Source organism: Chironomus tepperi, unplaced genomic scaffold (genome assembly GCF_022539635.2).
Source record: "Chironomus tepperi strain 1889 unplaced genomic scaffold, CSIRO-AGI_Ctep_v1 contig_467, whole genome shotgun sequence".
Classification (NCBI taxonomy): Eukaryota; Metazoa; Arthropoda; class Insecta; order Diptera; family Chironomidae; genus Chironomus; species Chironomus tepperi.
The window spans coordinates 1,027,307-1,048,668 of NW_027226589.1; the positions used below are offsets into that span (position 1 = coordinate 1,027,307).

At 27.6% G+C, this 21,362-nt stretch overlaps 1 protein-coding gene across 10 annotated transcripts in view; it reads left to right on the plus strand.

The window, feature by feature from the left end:
* The window catches only part of pan (transcription factor pangolin), a 71,197-nt gene extending 52,030 nt beyond the window's left edge, over window positions 1-19,167 (plus strand). For 4 of the 10 annotated variants that reach the window (XM_070651925.1, XM_070651926.1, XM_070651927.1 and 1 more), the window contains exons 6-10: window positions 7,607-7,751; window positions 7,990-8,049; window positions 9,319-9,484; window positions 15,378-15,450; window positions 17,883-19,167. In XM_070651925.1, the coding sequence (XP_070508026.1) occupies window positions 7,607-7,751; window positions 7,990-8,049; window positions 9,319-9,484; window positions 15,378-15,450; window positions 17,883-18,753 (1,315 nt within the window). In that variant the 3' untranslated portion in view covers window positions 18,754-19,167. Of the gene's footprint in view, window positions 1-4,883; window positions 6,681-7,606; window positions 7,752-7,989; window positions 8,050-9,318; window positions 9,485-13,807; window positions 13,962-15,377; window positions 15,451-17,882 lie in introns of those variants that run through there. The other 6 variants (XM_070651928.1, XM_070651930.1, XM_070651920.1 and 3 more) reach the window with 5 other exon arrangements.
* The last annotated feature ends 2,195 nt before the right edge of the window (window positions 19,168-21,362 follow it).

Here is a 21,362-nt window from a genome sequence, read left to right on the forward strand (position 1 = left end):
TTTAATTTTGATTATTTGAACTTTAATTTTTGTTGAATTTTAAGTTCAACGAAATAAATTCAGAAGTTAAAACTTAACAAAATGAAATAGATGAATAGATTTTTAGAACTTGAAAAATTACGAGGTTAGAATTCAAAAAATATTAAAAGTTTTAAGTTTTTAATTCAGAACTCAAAATTTCTACATTTTTTACTAGCGGCTTTAACTTTTATCTTTCATAACCTATAAACTTTTTCGTAGCACATAACATCCTATAAACCCATCTAATATAGATGACATTTCACTCTTCTAGCACACAATTTATGCTCATCAACTCAACCTTAATTCCACTTGAATTTTTGATGACATGGTTCATTCGTTTCATGCTAATTATTTTGCGCTTGTCGAGTTCAACAATTTTTTTCATCATTTTCTCCTTTGTTCATCCTTAATTTGTCTTATTTTTCAAGCAGCTTGGTATAAGTGAATTGAAGTTTTTGAATGAATGATGTTGAATGAAGCTTTTTATATCGTTGTGATCTGTGTGGTAATTAAAAACTTGAAATATTGATTTGTGGTCGTCATGGAGGATGATTGAGTATATTGAAGAAGTTTTGAGGAAGTAAAGTGACTTTTCAGGTTAATAAAGTTTAAATTTATGATTTCATTATTGATCAATTTAAATGTCATGATTATTTAAAATTTTAAATTTGGAGGTTAAAATATCGAGTTAAAATTTTTGAATTTTTTAATTTAATTTTCAATTTTTAATAGTAAGTTGAAAAACTTATACGTGTAGCCCAGCATAATCCACTGAAATTATCCCAAAGCTTCTCATTCCAGTCCAGTCATCTCTACTCACTCATAGATGGAATAATCAAACCGCATTTACATTTTTTCCTTTATCCTTCCCCCTTCTCACTTCCAATTCTTCTCCTTAGAAAAAGGAAATAAAAAAAGTTCATCAACCCCTCATCGACTGCATCAGCGAAATTTTATATTCTTCCATTACAGAGTCTGGCAACCCTCCGGACTCACTCAGACACAAAGAAATTTATTTGCCTAGCACAATATACGACTATTACATATGATATTAATGATGTACAATTGTGAATGTTGTTGTGTATTTCCTCATACTTCTTCATCTCATCTCAGTTAAACCTCGAAGAAGATTTTTCATCAGTTTTTTGGCTCATTTCAAATGAAATAAAAAGGAAGTAATTTCTAGTTCGGGTGGATGATAAAATAATTAGATTTTTAGTCTAGTGTAAAACACAGCGCGTGAGTAATAAGGCCGTCAAAAATTCCTGCGCTTTGCAAAAATTTCAATAATTTTTCTCAAAATTTTTCAATTATTATTGCCTCACTTAAAAAACAAAAGAAAAAATTCGAAGAATATTACAAGGACACGCGCGAGGACCATAAATCTATCACATCCATACAAATACACACAAATAGTGTCTCGGTGTCTCTGTATGCACTATGTGTACATGTCCAAAAAAGAAAAAGGAAAAGCAACAAAAATAAAAAAAAAAGTTTGTTGAAGAAAAAAATAACTTGTTGATAATTTTTTTTCCACTGGCACACAAAAAAATTCTCGTGGTCGACGATTTTTTTTTTGTGAGAGTAAAAAAAATGTTGGGAAAGGAATGAAAATTTTTTGTTGATTTTCATTTGATTTGTGGAGTTTTTAGCTCATAAAGGAATTATACAAGATGGATGATTTTTTGGAAGGTAAGGAGAGGATTTGATATAGAAGGAAGAGTTTAAAAGGATTGAATTAGGTGATTAATATTGATTTGGTTAAAATAAACCAAATCGGGAACTTAGAATTTTTTTTAAATTTTACATCAGAAGCTTAAAATTTAAAAATTCATGGGTCTTAACCTCAAATCTGAGGAACATTATACAGATTTTTTGAATTCATTTATAAAATTGAGGAATTCAAAATTCTAAAAATGGAAACATTCGTAATGTTTAGATGAAATCCATTTCAGTTTATATGAAATAAAACTTGATGAAATGTTTTAGTTTTTAAGTCAAAATTGACCATTTTCTCAAATTTTTCAAAATATAAATTAAATAGTAAATTTATTTTGTCTATTTTGATTCATATAATTTTTGGTAGACATATTCGAGGGCAAATATTCCTAAAACATGAGTCACAGAACTAAGGTATAGTAGATTCAAGAACAAAGCTAGATCTTCCTTGAAAGTTTCCATCTAAAATTGATAAAGACAACATACTTTTAAACGTTCATTTTGACTTCCATAAATCCGTCACCATAACAATTTCCTCATTAATCATAACGCCAAGCACATCTAAAACTACAAACGTCCTAAATGGGAACAAAATGAAAAGAATGACAAAAAAGCGAATCTGCTATGTGGAAATTAAAAATTCAATAGGAAGTCAACATTTGATTGTATTGCAAAAATCAATAAAATTCAACATTTACAAAAGTAATGTGAGAAAATTAAAATCCATCAAAGGGAAAATAAGGAGAGATGTAAGGGTGGTTGAGTTGGAGGTTTGGGGGTGATGCGATGAGATTTTCTGTGTGAGAGAAAATAAAGGAAGATGAAATAAAATACACAGCAAAGTGAGGCAGAAAAGGTGAAAAAAGTGGTGATTGAAAATTTTTTTGTTAAGCTCTAAAAACACTTCTCTGATGAAAAATGAACTGAAATTAATTAAAATTGAAAGTGAAATTTAAAATATATTAATAAGTTTTCAAAGAAAAAAAAATTGTTTTGAAGTGAGGAAACTTTTGATAAAAAAGTTTTTCTTGTGTCTAAAAATAAATTTTATTTTTCAAAAAAGAAAACTTTTTGATTGCTGAGTATTACAATAAATTTTGGACAGTCGGAGAATCTACGTAAAGGAAATTCATGTCTGGATGTAGCAAAATGACAGAAAATGAGAGAAATTATTTATATGTTGAACTTTCATGAGCAAAATTTCTTTTAGTTGTTCTATTTTCATTTCTATTGTGGTAAAGTTCTAACGAAGCTTACTTAATCAATAAATTAATTATTGTTGTGTTTATGCTTAAAACTGAAATATTTTGGAGACTAATATGAAAATTTTGAATTCTAACTGAGCTCATTTCAAAAAATTTAAAAATTATTAAAAATTATAAACAATTTTTATTTATTTGAATAATTGCTTCAAATATCTCGGCATGGATTCTACAAAAAATATCTTTAATCGCATCACTCAAACTCTTAAAACCATGTAAAATCTCTCAACATTATCGAAAATAATCTCACATATTATAAAGTATTCTTTCAGTGACATCAACACTATTGAGATATATTTTGTGTGAATGTGAAAACAATAAAGGTAGAAATTTTAAAAATTAAACTTGCGCGCAAATGAGAAAAATTGTCAATGAGAAAATTTTTGAAATTTTATATTTCTCTAATTATTTACACAATTCTTTTAAAAATTTTATATAATCTTTAACAGAAAAAAACTGATTGAAAAATAAAAATAAAATGTTAACAAATCTTCAATAATACCAATAAAAAAGTGTTAAACTTTAAATATAATTGAACTTCAAAATCACAATAAATAATCAACAATTAAACATTATCGTATGCTTAATTTCACATTTGAAATTTTCAAATGAACAGAAAAAGGCTTGAGAAGTTATAATGACTAAAAATTAATTAAATTGACTGTGAAGTGCTTAATAAGACAGCATGAGGTGCTTAAAAAGGTCATAAATTTACAGTATTATTGAACTTTTCAAGTGAATAAGAAGAAATGAGGATTAAATTGACATTTTAAGTGAGAGACAAGGCGAATAGACTAAAGATATTGAAATATTTAGTGAAATAAAAACTGTAGAAATTTACAAATTGACAAATTATTGCTAAGAATGCTTTAATCATTGGTAAAATATTTGAAAAAAAGTCACAAAAAACCAAATCGAACCTATTAAGATGAACAAGTGAAAAAATAAAGAAAAACTTTTTAAAAAAAATAAGAACAAAAACTATAAAAATAGTGAAGAAGAAGTGATAACGTGATTAACACTTTGTGATGAAAACTTTTAAAGCTCTGAGCAAATTAAGATCAGTAATTCGAAAAACACATGAAAAAATTCATCACTGATAAACAAGCTTAAAAATAGTGCATTTTAAAGTAATTGCAGAGTTATTACTGAAAGGTTAACAAAAATTTTAGAAAATCGCCAAAACCCAAATCAATCATAATAACCGATAACAAACAAATTTTAATAAGTTAATTCAAAATCACCACAATCATAGTAATCATAGTAATCATTCCTCAAAATATTCATTATAAATATACAACAACAACAAATTCTAGACATACAAAAGAGGCATCAAGGAAGCTTTGATCTCCATTTTTATCAAAAGCAAGCGAAAGAACAAAAAAATATTTCAATTCCGAACATAAACAAGAAGAAAAACACACAAAAAAGTTCCAGTCGTGTTCGCAGAGTAAAATTCGAGCCAGAGAAACATACAAAAAGAAGAGGAAAGAATTCAACAAGAAAAAGGAAAATCAGTCTCCAGAGCTCATAAAAGAAAAGGAAGAAAAAAATAATAATAAAAGCTATTGAGAGAGAGAGAGAGACTGACTTGGTGAAAGAGAATGCAAGGAGGGTTGGGGGAGATAAGCGAGGCTTGAATTCCGGAAAATATAAGAAGAAAATATTTTGAAGCTAAAAAACCGAGAGAAAGAGAAGTAATATATTGGGGAAGTGAGATAGAAATATAATTACTGAAAGTCCTAGATGATAACTTTGGAAGACTGATGATTTGAATTTCAAGATCAAGGACATATAATTCCATAATTCTGATAAATTAAGTTTGAAGAGTCAGTTCAATTTGTTTCTGAACCAGATTAAAGTTTCTAAAGTTTCTAAATTCAAAACTAAAAAGCAAGTACAATTTTGAACAAGAATGCAATAAATCCTCTTCTGTCTGTCTCAAAATCAGAATTCAGAGTATCTAAATTAAGTTAAATATCTGAAACTTATCAAACATTAAAGCAGCATAATCTCAAAACAGCCCAAAATATCAATTAATTTCAAATTAACTCTTCATAAGCTCAATAAAAGCCCAAAAATTCAAATTTACCCAACATAACCTTCAACAATATCCCAAATTTCAATCCTCTTTATCCAAAGTCCAACAAAATTAAATAAAAATATACAAAAATAATCAAAAGCAGGAAAATCCCTGAGCATTTTCTCTCAATTCTCTCAAGAGAAGAAAAGAAGGAAAGAAAGAATAAAAAGTTAAAAGTAAGAAAACTCGGCCATCCATCAAAGCCATCACATCAAAGAAGGAAGTTTTCCGACACACAAATACATCGACGCAGTTAAAAGTTATATTTTTCGAAAGTCAAAGGAAAGGAAAACTTTTTACGAGATTGTATATGTGTGTGTGTGTGTGACATCAAAGGGAAATCACAACTACAAAGACATTTTCTTAATATTAGTGTAATCGAATCCTATGTTAAGGTTGTATATGTGTATTATGATAACATTCAGTGATCTATATTTGTGTGCGTGTCATCAATGTAGTTGTAAGTTACCGTAAAAGAAGACATTTTTCAAATTATTATTTTTTTTTTGCAAGAAAGTGACGATAAAAGTGACAAAAATAAGGAAAAAGTTTATCGTATTGTAATTTAACGAACGGGCCATCGCAGCCAATATGGAGTGCTTTAATGAGCCATTAAATTTATGCACAAAATCCACGCGGTCACCAAAATCAGACGACGATACGGAAGTGAATACAGTTCGCGCCGATGTTGACTATGATGATGTATGTCTGGCAACAACGCAGTCGAAAAATTGTGAAAATAATAAATCAGTGACAACAAATGGTGTGGATGAGGATGTTAGTGATACATATGGAAATTCAATAAATCCGAATTTATTACTGCAACAGCATCAATTGGAACAATATTTATTGTTGCAACAGCATCAACAAACACAACAGCAATTGATGGACGGATCGATGGCTAAGATGCATTTGGATAAATATTTAAAATTAACAAACAGGTATTTGCATACAATGTCACCGTTCCTACAACATTTTACGCCACTTGCTGGTCAATCGACGACTGTGAATGCACAGGCCGCTGCTAATGCTGCAGCTAGTCTACTGTTAGCCAACAGTCAACAGCACCAACAACAGCAGCAAATTGAGAATGAAAATGAAGAAGATCTGTCGTCAAAAGCAGAGGACTCGTGTGATGAAGGAACTGGACATGGATTAATGAATAATGACAGTGTCCGATTCTTTCTACATAAACTTATTGAGCACAACTTCCTACAGCAGCTGCAACAGCAACAACAAATAAATGACCTGATAAATAATAATAATAACAATCAAAGTAACCATAATAATGATAATAATAACAATAGTAACAATAATAACAGTAGTTCTAGTAATAATAATTGTAATAATACTAACAATGGGCACAATCATCATCATCATCATCATCATAGCACAGCTAACAGCAAAGCTTCCAAAAGTCCCAACAGTAATGATGGTGATAGTGACTATTATAATCAAAATATTATGCCCTCACCGACCAATGCAAAGACATTCTTTGACTTTCTTAAAAGTGCAACTGCTGCAAGCAGTCAAAATCATCATCAAAATAATAATAATGGAAGTAGTAATCGAAATATTCAACAGGGTTTTAAGAGGTAGATGGCATGTGCCTTCTTTGGTTTATTATTGTATTATTGCCATATTTGTTAATATATTGAGAATTTAACTATTTTTTGGATAAATCCTAAGTAGCAGAACACGTAGTAAGGACTTTATTTGTTTGTTTTTAATTTAGTCACCTTTATTTTAAAATTTATTGATTTTCAAAGAGATTTGTCCCGGGGTTCATACAATTTTCAGATCAAAGTTATGATATCAAAATTTTTATTTTTAATTTCGACGATTTTGTCTTTTCAAAACCAATAAATATGTGTATTTCGCCCATACTTATATGGATCTACAGATGAGTTACCTCCCTTAGAGTGTTTCTTGCATATAAATATCACTTACTCAATACGGATATCAACTTTTAATCGTTAGCCATCATTTGCCGTTCGGTCAGGTCTCTGTTGATAGCCTTTCTTTTCATGAGCTTTTTTCGTTTAATTTTTTTCTAATTTCCTTATTGTGACACAATAAATTGAACTCAAACTTTTTTTTTCATCCTCTTGTTGCGCACTTGCGACTTGTGGATGTTTTTTTCTGTTCTTTGGGACTTTTCTTCGTGAAAATAACTTGTTGAATCATCGAAGGGACAAAACAAGAATATGAAGAATTTTGTTTATTACTCTAATCAAAATGGTGTCAAGTGGGATTTTATATGGTTTGAACCTCTTCGTGGAAATTTCAGTTCTAATAATGGATTAGGGTCATAAAAAAATTTAGATTTTATTGGTTATAGGGAATTAGATTGATAGTTTATCATCAAAACTGTATTTTTTTTTAACTTTTTATTTTTTTGTTGCTTAACTTGATTTTTATATCATAAAAGTTCGTTATATTTCACAAATAAATTTACATACATATTGCTTGAGAAAAAAATACTAAGATATTAAGAAACCCCTCAAATTCCTCATTTTAGATCGTCTTCAGAGCAGAGTAAAAATACATCTAGTTCAATATCATCAGAGAATACAAAAAGTTCAGAGTCAAATGATAGAAAGAAACCACATATCAAGAAGCCACTAAATGCATTTATGCTTTACATGAAGGAGATGAGAGCACAGGTAACATTCAATCTAATTTTCTTTGTAGTTCGGACTGAGGTTTTAAATCCTTCTGATTAAGAATCAAAATTTTTTAATTGAGCATCTTAATTCAAGTTTTTAGATAAAAATTACTTCAAGCAATTGTTCAAATAAATTTACACATCAAACATTGATAGCTAATTGCTTTAAAAATGCGAATTTCTTATTTTAAAAAGTAATTAAAATTTTCAAATATTTTTGTTTCGTTACTTTCCAGGTGGTAGCCGAATGTACGCTTAAAGAGTCAGCAGCTATAAACCAGATTCTAGGGAGAAAGGTAAGCATATCCGTTTCCCACGCTATAAGTTTTTATTCTTGCCTTTTCATCAAATAAAATTCTATTCTTAGCCATCGAAAATTAATTAAAGAATTTTTCCCCCTGCAAAATTTTTTTATGAAAAAAAAAATAACGAAAATGAAAACCTTTTGCTGCCCCCCAAAAAATGTTCTTTTTGTGGAATTTTTAATCAAAATTGTTCTTGGAAGTGAAGTTGCTCAGAGAAAATTAAATTGCTTTGAAGTTTATAGAATTTTTTGTGTTCAATTTAATATGAAAATTTTATGTTTTTGGAAATTGAAAGTCTTTAATTTGAAATTGAGAATTACAAGATAAAGGCTAATATTGCAGCTTTTAATTTTCTGCGTTTAAAAATTTTTTCGTCTTATTAACAAAAATTATAATTTAAGTCGCCAAATTTAAGAGTTGAAAACTTTGGTTACTTATTTAATAAAAGTCACTTTTAGCGCCAAAGTTAACATTTACAATATAAAATTCATCCAAGAACAATTTCAACTCGTCATCAAAAAGAAACATTTAAAAAAGTTTGAATTATTAAAAATTTTTAACTTTACAAAAATTTGAAAATTTTCTCATCATGAATGAAAATTTTTCAATATTTATAAATTTTAAAATATCCATAAAGTAACTAAAAACAACATCAACAAGAAATTTCCCAAAATTTATTTAGGATCAAAAAATGAGAAAAAAAATTTGAGACAGCAAAGTATTGAAAAACTGCTTTTTTTGTTTAAGTTTTATGTCTCATTTTTTTTAAGTTTTTTCGTTGTTAAAAATTAAATTAAAATGCGTTTCAATTTTTTTCAAGTAGGACCTTTGTGTAATTTTTGAGATTTGGGGGTTGATGCTTTCGATTAGAATTTATTTTCTTTACGTTTTTGGTAAAGACGTAAGAATTTTTCAAAATAGTGGAACACTTATTGTCTTTTTTTGATGATATTTTTCAAATTGACACTAAACCTCGCTTCAAATTTTTTTGAGCCTGTTGAAAATTTTGGTAATTTATTTCATAAGTTCATGATTCAAATTGTCACTAAAATAAATCCGCCAAAAATATCAACCGCAAAGCCAACCCATCAAATAAATCTCTAAATAACATTTTTTTTTTTTTTTTCGAAAAATTGCTTTTTAAAAGCATTCCGCAATAAAACTAAGCTAGAATTTAAGTCAAGTTAAACTTAAAAGAATTTTCAAAATTTATTAAAATTCAAAAAATTCTCATACAAAAATATTAATTAAAATACACAGTGGCACTCGCTGAGCCGTGAAGAGCAGAGTGTGTATTATGAAAAGGCACGACAAGAGCGCCAACTACATATGGAATTATATCCGGGGTGGAGTGCACGCGACAACTATGGTTACGGTAGCAAGAAAAAGAAACGAAAAAAAGACCGATCACCCGCGGACTCGGGAGGTACTGAACTAAGAAATGCTTCTAATTTCTTTTTTTTATTTTATTTTTAATTTACAATTTTTTGATTTTCAATTAGTTTCATTATATTGATTTCTGTTTAATTGCTTCTTATTGCGTATGACACAAAATATGATTATAATCGACTATTGTGGGACTATGTCTCATGGTGAAGTTATAAAACCATTATCAAAATTTAAAAAAAAATATTTGTTTATATGGAAAAACGTTGTAAAAATTAGCAAATTTATTCTAATATTCAGAAAGACCATATTAGTATGCAAAATTAATCGCATATCTTATTCCTTTTTGAGAATAGTCAGAAAAATTTTTTTTAAAGAAAACTTATTGTTACAAAAAGTTTAATTTAAAATAATTTATTTAAAATTTTGATACTTACAAAAAAATTCAAAAATATATTAAATTCTTTTTTTTTTATTAAATATGAAAATTTAAAAATAAAAAGATATCGAAAATAGAAGTTAGAAAAATCTTATAGCAACTTTAAAATATTTTTTAAATCTTTCTCAATATTACTAATTTTTCAAAATGGAACAATAATTACTACGAGTTTTGACCAAAATTTCATTATTTAATTAATATTAACCTTTCTGTCTATATCAAATTTATGACTTGATTATACTAAGTTATTAAAATATTTGTGTTTAAATCATTTATAAAAAAAAATATTATTTTTTTTATTTTATAATCACTGATTGGCAATTGATCTTTGTTCAAAAAATTCTAAATGTGTAAATTTAAGTTTCCATATTCAAAAATATCTACAAAAAATCAAAATTGTTTGGCATATTGAAAAAAATTAATAATCAACAAAAAATTTGGCAAAAGCTTAAACACTTTTTATATTTTATCTTTAATTTCATTTATATTTTGTTACACTGCAAACTTTTTTTTGTTGCAATTTTTGTTATTAACCCGACGGTTCTTTAACATTCAGGATCTAAACCGGCATCGACTAGCTGGAAACGATCGTTAATCCAATTATTACAAATTTTATTTTCATTTGCTTTGACAACCTCCAAGTAAAACTAATCCTCAAATTAAAGGAAATGCTGACCTGAGCAGTGAAAAATTTATGACAACTAATGAGTAATTAACGCACCTGTGCGTAATAACTTCTATGACTTCCATTATGTGACAAAATCGACACTTTTACATGTCTTGAATCGTCACTAATGTTGCATGAAATCGGAGAATTTTTTTTTTTGACATTTTTGAGTTTTCCTTAATTTCATTTTTAATTTGATTTCATTTCTGTTGCTGGATACTTTTTTTGTGATTTTATTTTGGGTTTTACTTACTTTGGTTTCATTCGTGCGTGAAACTCGAGAATGAATTATGAAATTACATAAAGAATGATGTGTGCTGACATGTTTTGAAAGTATTTGAACCTTTGAATTTAAGGATCTAGAGTGAATTTTCTTGTGTTTCTTAATATCGTTTTTTGTGACTCCTTATAATAGCAAAACAAATGGAATTTATTTAGTCCTTAGGGCCTGAAAGGACGTGTAGGGTGTAATGATGCCTGTTTTAACTTATCTGATGAAAAAATCTCAGATTTACTGCATCGTGCTGCTCGAATCATAAAATAAATTTGTATACCCTTAGACACACCCTTTAGGTACAAATGTAATATTAATTTAATGAATTTTCATGAGCAATTTTTATTCAGAAGATTCTCTTGGATCCATGAAATGTTGCAAAAGGAGGATGCTCACTTACACAAATCTTCTTAGGGATTGTTTATTTATTACGTTACGCAATTAAACGAATTTTGTAGACCCTCTCCCAACTAAAAAGCGTAATTAACGTAATTAGTGAAGGAAGGACCCTTTACTATAATTAATAAATGACAAAATAATAACCCATTGATGTCTTGTTCTAAATTGCTTTCGACACTTAAGTTGCTCATGAGCATATTAATTGAAGTGAGCTTGTTCTTTACATAGTAGGAATTTTGTTATTCTGGTGGAGTGACACTGAATCACTTCCATGAGATGAGTCTGGGTCGGTTTTTTTAAATGTCTAGTTTAATTTTAATAGTCTGAAATTCCAACCTGATCATTAACAGCTTTAAAAACTATACAACCACATTTTCATATATATTCTTGTTACTCAAAGTATATCCTGTAAAAATTATTAGTTTTATATTACTATCTAAGTAATTCTGAACTATGATTCTAGAAGCCAATTTAATGTAGAGGAAGTCTTGATCCCTAATTAAGTAAAATTTTTTCACCTTTAGTTCCTGTATTTATTTGTTGTGGAAGTGATATAAAAACATTAGACGCATGATGTACTGGAAGTATTGTGTTGCGTGGACTTCTTTAATTCCTTTTTGGTTTTGTCTATTTTAGTTTTTTAGTTTGAATGGAAATTTATCAAATTAGTTTAAGGAAATTAAATGAAATTCGAATACTTATTATGGTTAATTATTGAATTATCTTAATGATGTCATCGGATGATATTTGATATGATAAGCTTTAGCAATGAACAGTGGACTTTGTAATCATACAAATGCGTTTGAAATTTATGGAAATTTTGTAGCTAAATGAGTACATAATTGAGTTTTAAAGATTATAAGTAATTCATATGGTAGATTTAATTGTTCAAAGCTGGAATCTAAACAAATTATAATTGCTTAGATGTAACTTACCATTCGTTCTATTGATTGTTGTTGTTCATACTATTGGTTGTTTCCAAGAAGTTTTAAAATGTTTACTAGGTTTAAAAAATCTTCAATTAAAGATTTGAGAAATTTCAATTGAGAGAAAATAATTTAATTCTTGGAAAATAAAGCCAAATTTATTCTTCTTATTTCACTTATGAAACATTTTAGATTCATTTCAAATGTTTGATCTAGATTGCTTACTAAACAAACGTAATTAGTAATTAAGTCGCAACTGCTAAGTGGGTAAAAGAAATAGTCAAACTTTTTCAAAATATTCTTCTAGAAGCAAACACAAACCCAGCGCAAAAATTTTTTTTGCTATGCCCTCAAAGCGAAATGTCTCTTTAAATGTATTGACTGAAGTATACAATCTCAATATAATTATTATCGGTTATTATCATACAGCCGATAGATCATAAATCTGCCATCTTCATTGAACAATATGATAATATTTCACTATATTTGTTGCAAGAGTTAAAAAAGCGATTAAACCGCAAAAGTGAAATAATCGTAAAGTTATAAAATTTCCATCATTAGAAATCATATGATTTAAAAGAATCCAGAAATTTGAGAAAAATTCAAAATTCATCATTAGAACTAATTACTAAGTTCTCTATCTCTAAATCTCTCTATTTTCCCTTATTTAGAATCCTTAGTTTATATATTAAACCACTCATTTATATTACATTTTAAGTTGCTTTCCGTTTCTCGTTCATCGAAATCTGAAACAATTTAACAAAAAAAAAAGAAAATTTAGAAAAATAATTTGGAAAAATGACGAATTTGTTGTTGGGGTTGTTTTTTAGATACACAAAAAAAAAAATACATTTGAAGATGAAAAAAAAAAAAAAATTTAAATGTTTAATAATTCAAAGTTGAAAAAATCTTTTTTTCATTTTTTTCGATGCACTTTTGAAAAATTTGAAAAAGAAACAAAAGAAATTTTCGTGCCACACAGAAAAAAGAAGGAAAAAATTTGAGTCGAAACTCTATCGCTCTAAATTACAACAAAAACGACTCCCTTTTCTCTTCTCTTCGTCTCATCTTTGAAAACACAAAATAAAACATATAAAAAATGTTGAGAAAAATGAAAAAAAGCTCGAATCTTTTCTCTTCGTTTTTCATGATTTTTATTGTTTTTGTATTTTTGCCAAGTCCTTAAACGAACAACTTTTTTTTCTTTTCTTTTCATTCTTCATTTTTTTCAACTTCGTTCGTCTTGCAATGCTGCTCTCCTCTCATGGTCAATTTTTGTTCGGGGTTATATGATCAATTTCATATCAATTTTTAATGAAATTTTTAAATTCTATCCTTTTAAAATGTTGATACTTACTCAACAAATTTTTGATATTTGAATTTTTAACAAATTTTTCAAATTTTATTTTTGACAAATTTTTAAAAATTTAAAATTTTAAAAAAATTTCTTAAATTTGAATTTTTGACGAACTAAATTTAATTATTTAATAAATTAAAATGTAACATGTTTAACGAATTTTCTAAATTTGGACACTCATAACATAAAATTCTCAACTGTCCATCATTTTCTGTACATCACAAAAACCCAACAAACAACCACAAATAATTTTAAAAAAAAATCAAAATCACCCCCAAAATATGAAAACACCCAAAAATAGTGGCACGCATTGGGTCGGGAGGAGCAAGCAAAATATTACGAATTAGCAAGACGCGAACGCCAATTGCACATGCAAATGTATCCAGATTGGAGCTCGCGAACGAATGCAACACGCGGAAAGAAGCGGAAACGAAAGCAAGAGCCCACTGATGGAGGTACAAAAATGAAATTAAAGATTTTTTTTTTATTTTTTTCTCTTCTATCTCAAATTTTTATATTTTTAATTCCTACTTTTTGCAATATTTGTACACAAAAAAATCGCTTTATGCCAAAAATTAAAAATATGAGAAAAATTTTATTGCGATCGGAATTTTTTGCGCCAATCATTTTTTTTTCTGTTGATAAAATGGAGGAATTTTTGAGAAAATTCTTCATTAAAATTAAGAAAATATGAAATTTGTGGTTATAAAAAATATTTAAAATTTACTGCTTTTTAGGCTGTTCTTTTATTTTATTTAATTGAAATATAGACTGCTTGCTTTGTAAAGTTTATGAATTGAAATGAATTCAGTACTTTTTTAACATATTGAATTAGCTCTATTCTGCACTGCTGAACAAGCTGAAATGAATGATGTTTCAGTACTACTGAACTAGTAAAATGCATTTTGCACTACCGAACCCGATGAATTCAGCAATACTGATCTATCTGAATTGGTTGTATTCAGCATTGTCGATCTATCTGAATTGATTGAATTCGGCATTGCTAAGCTAGCTGAATTGAATAAATTCAGTTTTACTTGCTAATTTCATAAAATTAAGTTCAATAGAAATGGTTGCCTTTATTATCCATTTTTGCATGATTATTTTGATATTTCTTATTTAAATATTTTCAAATTTTTTTTTCTTAAAACATTGAAAAAATAAATTTTTATCATCAAAAATCACCTAAAAAAGTTTTACATCAAATACCATCTTAAGTTCTCATCATATTTACACATTTAGTTAGCATTGCATTTATGTCATGTCAAAGTAATCACATGTATCAATATTTGCGAAAAATTAGATATGCAACATCGGCACAAGATCTACCACACATAATGGCTGGAATGAGGACTAAAACAGCTGATGAATCGCTTAAACTTATGATTTTTAAAGCAATTGATTAATTTTAAACTGCCAACAGCTTCAAATGGAAGAGGTTCATCGTGAATTGAAGTTGTGGTGGTAATTTTAGATTTGAAGGTGTTGAATTTAGCAAATTCAGCACGTTTAGCTTAGATTAGCTCTGAATTCAGAAAATTTAGCTTATACAAAATATTTCAACTTTGCTGAATTCAGCAATAAAAACTGCGTTCCAAACCCAATACAACGCATTAATTCATATCTGTGACATTCAAAATTAAATTTTTACGCATTTTTCATTGTAATGTTTTAAAAAGTAATAATCGAAGCTTATTTGACAGAAACCAATATTTATTGAAGCAATATTACTATTTTTCTTTTATTTACTCATCAATTTTTTTTTATTTTTTACTAACTTTTTTTCTTTTTTTTCTTCCATTTTTTGTGTATTTACAAATATCTCAAACATGACACATAATTAAACAATGGAATCGACAATTGATGTACAGTAGGTAATAGTATGAAAAAATGCCGTGCCAGATATGGATTAGATCAACAGAATCAATGGTGTAAACCTTGCAGGTAAGATTAATGGATTTTTTTTTTTTTTTTTTTTGTTTTTGTAAAACATAATTAATTTTATAATTTTTTTGGTTTTTTATGATTTTTTCTCAATTAACAATAATTTTTACTTATTTAATTTTCAAGCATTATTGATTTAAGTATGACATTTGAATTGCCTCGATGAAGGTTTAATTTAAATTTAAATGAAAATGAGATATTTCATCATTTAACTTTCCATTCTCATCAATTGTGTTTCCATTAATTTCATAAATTTTGAAAAAATTTAGCTTCATTTGAAAGTAAATTCAAATGAACAAAAGTTGAAGATTTTGATTAAAAAATTAATTTTTAGGAGTTTTGTACCACTCTATATTTTTAAAGCTTCAAAATCTTTTAGAATCCTGATATCTACTTTAGTAGTCTTGTAACCTCTTTAGAATACTTGTTTCCTATTTAAGGAATTAAAAGTCAGATAATCTTTTTCAATCACTCGATAGCATTCACAAATATTATAACCACATCATCAAAACTAAAGTAAACTTAAACTAATCACCACACTTGGTGGCGGAAATATCAAAAAGTAATCATATATTTTGTCTTGTTTTCAAATTTTCACTTATTTTGACTAACAATTAACAAATTTATTATTTGATTAAATGATTTTTTATTTAAATTTCACACATGTATCTTTTTTTTTTTTGTTTCAAGGCACATACATGAAATGTGATTATTTAAGTTGATTAATGTATACTTTTTTGGTTAATTATATAATGATAATACGTATATTATGCTATTATATGGGAATATTTGGTGACTTTAAAATGGAATAAAATTTAAAAATTGGATTCCTTATGTTCCGCAAAAAAATTGTTTAAAAAGGCTTACTTTTGTAAATTTTATCCATTTTTTAGTCACTAAACTGGTAAAATGTAGAAATATTATCGCTAATCTTAAAAATTTTTTGTCTCTCTTTCTCTCTCTACTTTATTTCCTTGAATTTTTCTTCGACTTCTTAAATATTTTGCCAAAAATAAAATCATAATATTTAGTCCCGGACTGTCAATATTATCAGCAGCAGGAGTAGGCAACACAATAATCCCACCTTCATCAACGTCATCAGCATCTTCATCGTCATCGTCGTCGGTGCATCTACTCGGTCTCGCCGGTGCAGTAGCGTCATCGAGTAATGGTGCACCACAGGCATCGCCACAAACACCGACATATGTAAATCTCTAAGATTTGTTAAATGTAAATTTCAAAACTATACCGGAAATTTTTTAATTCTAAGTTTTTTGTTAAATTTTGCTGACGGATTATTTGAAAATTTTTATTGCATTATTGAAAGTTTTGAGGAATTTTTGAAAATGAATTTTTAAAACTTTTTTTTAAAGTATATAAAATTTATTTTTAAAAATTCCATTTATATTACAAAGTCGACTTTGTGGTGATCAACATTTGTAAATATTTCCATCATTTTTTCTCATTTTGATGAAGGTTCCATACTTCATTGTACCTAAACCACACCGAATAGAAATCGAAGATGAACAGTGAAGCACCAAAAACTGCTAAAAACCCTTAACTATGACAAAATTTATGCCCGAATAATGACGAATATTGAACTTAAAAATGGATTAGATGTCAGCTGCAGCAAATATAATGTTAAAGTCAGTCTTGTTTGCCTGAAAATTTTCGTTGTTTTTTCTGATGTTTTTCGTTTTGTTTTCCGTATCTGGATGATTTTTTTTGTTGTTGCTGTTTCTAATTTATGCTTCCAAAATGCTGTTTTTTTTATTTTTGTTTTAATTTTTTTTTCTACTTTTCAATTTTTATTTTATTTTTTTGATTTTTAATTGCATGAATTTTTAACAATTTCTTGGATAATATGGTTGCTATAATAACTGAAATAAACTGACCCTTAATATCTAAATTTTGGTAAAAAGAATTATGAAATTGAAATCTGAATCTTATATCAATTCTATTTCATGGATCCAAAAATTAAAAAAATTAATGAAGTTCTAACATTTTTTGCATGAATCAGTAAAAAACCAAAAAAAACGTCCGATTTTTAAAAGGATTTTATGTTTTTAATTGATGAATTTAAAATGTTTGCTGTGAAATTTTAAAGACGTTTTAGACATCTTTGTGATTTTTAAATTTTTGTTTCTTGAGTTTGTCTGAAAACAAGTTGTAAAATTGCATTAATCTATTATTTAACTGAGCCAAAAAATTGAAATGATTAATTCATTGTCGATTTCTTGTCTAAAATTTCCTTAAAATTTCACTTTAAAAATTTAAAGTTTTATATTTTAAACTATTTTGTTGCTCATTTTTTTTGCTGTTTTAATCAAAATGTATACAACGGAAGATTTTTTGAATTGTATTAACCTTAAATTATTCTTTAAATTTAAAAGTTTCCATTACATACCTAACTAATCCCTAATTTATTTTAGACGAAAGAAAAAGTGCATACGCTACAAAGAATCAGCAGACGACCAGCAGCGCGGCGATGGCGATATTCACGGATCGGATGACAATCTTGGCTCGTGCGGATCTGTGGACGAAGCTCAAACACCTGACGATGATACCGAATCATTAAATCAATCAATGTCCTCACCTGGTGGACTAAGTGGTCTCTCTAGTCTTCAATCGCCATCGACATCACTCGCCTCACCAATAAATCTCCTCGCATCACCATCAACGCCGCATGGTGTGCATCATCACGAGGAAAATGGACTTGTTGCATCACTGGTCAATCAATTATCAAGAAATAAGTGGGATTCGACAGTCAGCAAGCCCAAGACAAATGGTATGATGAGCCATGACGATCACAAGCGAGATCATCAACAGAAAAATGATGTGCAAATAAAAACAGAACCAATGGATCATTCAAATAGTCTACAACATCATCTCAATCAGCAGTTGAATCAACAATTGCATCAGCATTTACATCAGCAACAACAACAACAACAACATCGGCTTGATCCATTTTTGTATGATAAACTTCCAATCATTCGCAATCCTGTCGGTGCAAATCCACGCGACATCAATAATCCATTAAGTGTCAATCAACTCACAAAACGAGATTTTCAACCACATCCGACTGGCGGATACTATACACATCCATTTCAGAAGCCACTCATGACACACCCTCTTGCACATCCTCACCATTTAGCCCAATTTCATGCAGCTAGTTTTGCTAATTTTCAACTTGCAGCTGCTGCAGCTGTACAACAAAATGCAGCGGTTGGCGGAAAGGATGGAGGAACAACAAATGGCGGTCCACATCATCGAGATGATGGAAATGCTATTAGTGTGACGTAGTGAAAGGATTTGATTATAGGAATGAAGTAGAGGAGTTCTCTTGATTTTTGTTGATGCATTTGAGGTTTTAATGTTTGGAGCTGACTTGCTACAGTAGGATATATTCTAGCCTTAAGACTCTTGGTATGCAAAGATCAAACATAATTGGTTTTTTTTGCATATTAGGAAATTATGATTTTAGTATATCCTATCGTAAATAAAAGAAACAGCTTCCAGTAAGAGAATTCTGTAGTTAAATTTGAGACAATGCCTTGCATTATTCAAGGACTAGACGTTAGTATGAAAATCATATTAAATGCAGCTATTACAATTTTTAAATACAAGCTTCTGTGAAAAAATTATGAAAACTGCAATATTTACGATTTTTGTTATTGACTCTAATTACAATTAACTTGAAATTACCATGGTTTTAAATTAGGGTGAACAGAGGATTTTTGCAAAATATCGGGACATTTTTGGAAAAAAATTGGATCAATTTCAGTCCTGGGCATTTTGCAGGAAATTATTGTAATTCATCCAAAATTTGATAAATTTGTATTAAGTTCTCGACTTCTTGAAAAATCGGAGCATTTTAAGGATACGATAAAACGGGAAAAAAGAACATCGTCCCGTTAAAAAATGCAACAGATGGCCGTCCTATTTTAAATAAATCTTTGGAGTAATCGATCAAAAAAATTATGATTCAAATCAGAAGATTTAGTTAAAATTATGGGTTAATAAGGCTTTAGCTAATTTCAAGAGAAATCCTCACTTCAATTGACCTAACTGTAGATAATTTTCAAAATCCCGAGATCTTCATTATTACATTTGTTAGTCAGCTAATTGTTAGACATTAAAGAGACTAAAAATAAGGCCTGGTAGAAGTTTTGTACTATTGATTCGGTGTTTTCGAGTTTTCTAATCAAAATTGTTTATTATGCGACTATCTTAATTTACCAATTTGGGGATTTCTGCACTGATTGTTTTATATGCAATACAAGTATTTAATACTGGTATTATATAAATTTAATTCAGGTTTTGAAATCAGTAAACACTGAAAAATCATACGTTAGTTAACGAATGCAATATCATGGTCATTTAATGCTCGGAAAATGTTTATTTATTTTGAAAAAATTTCCAGTTAGGTCAGTAGTAATCAAATTACATTCACTGTGAGATTAGAATTTATTAAAATTTAGTATTAATAACTCAAATTCGCAGTGCCAGATATAATAGGATAACAAAATAAGATGAAAATTGTGACATGAGAAATAACTCTGAAAATGTAAAAAAAAAGGTTGAAATTTTACCCAATCAAAACTAAAAAAATATTTAAAAATTTTAGACCACAAAACGAATTTATTTCTGAAACTAAAAAAAATCGAAAATATTTTTTGTGCCAAAAGCCTCACAATAATAAAAATTATGAAATTCAAAATTTTTTAGATAACTGAGAGATCAAAATTATTATGACTAAAAATCAGGATTGGTTTAAAATTTTGAAGCATAAAGTCGCAGAACTGAGACCATTTTTAACATTTTTTTTTCTTCTGCTGTGCCAAATTCAACTAAAAAACTACCACAAAAAATTTGACAAGAAACCCCAATTTTTTAATATTTTAATTGAAAGTGATAAATAAAAAAATTAATTATCATTAATTAATTAATTCTTCCATTAATTTTTAATTTGAGTATTTTTTTATATTTTAAAAATTTTCCTGCTATTTTTAATTTTTTAAATTTCATTATTTGTTAAGAATTTATTTTTTTTTTAAAAAATTATTGGCTTCCAATGAATAAAAAGTTTTCTAAAAAAAATATTTTTTATTCATTTTATAATTTTTTTCTGGCAATATTTTTTTTTAAACCGATTTGAGAAAATTTTCACAAATAGCGTCTAAAAACGAAAATTTATGATTTATGAAAATTTTATGCTTTAATAAATGAAGTTCAAACTTCTTAAAGGAACATTTTTATATTTAAATTAAAAGAAATTTTATAAAAAAAAAGATCAGGTCTTTAAAATTTGGACTGACAAAATGTGAATATTAAGAACTTAAAAGTGAAATTAAAAATTGATTAGAAAATTTGAATTTATTTGAAATTATTAAACATTTAAAAAGTTGAATCTAAAACCTTTAGTTTAATTGTTGAAATTGAAATCCAAACTTAAGAAATTTAAAATTAATTCTAGAATTTGATATTAAATTTCAGAATTAAAACATATATGATTTTTAAACATCTTTTGAAAAATATCAGATTTTTATCTTTGTTTTAAGTTCAAAACTTTTTAAAAGCTTAAAATTTCACTTTTTCAATCTTTCTACACACCATATTAGAAAACGTGTACATAGTGTCAAATATTAAAACAAATAAACAATCAGAATTGTTTATTATTATAGTTTAAGATTATAATTTTAAGTAAATAAAGTCACAAAAACGCCAATAAACAACTGTAATTGAAAAAAAAATCAAAAATTGACGAGATTTTTATGAGGAAAAAAAAAACTGTAAATAAAAATTGTGAAAGAGATTTTTTTAATTTAAAGAGTTGCCAAACAAAATCACAAAGTAAATATCCATGTGGCAAATTAAAAAAATTATCATAAAAATCAGGAAAACTTTAGTGG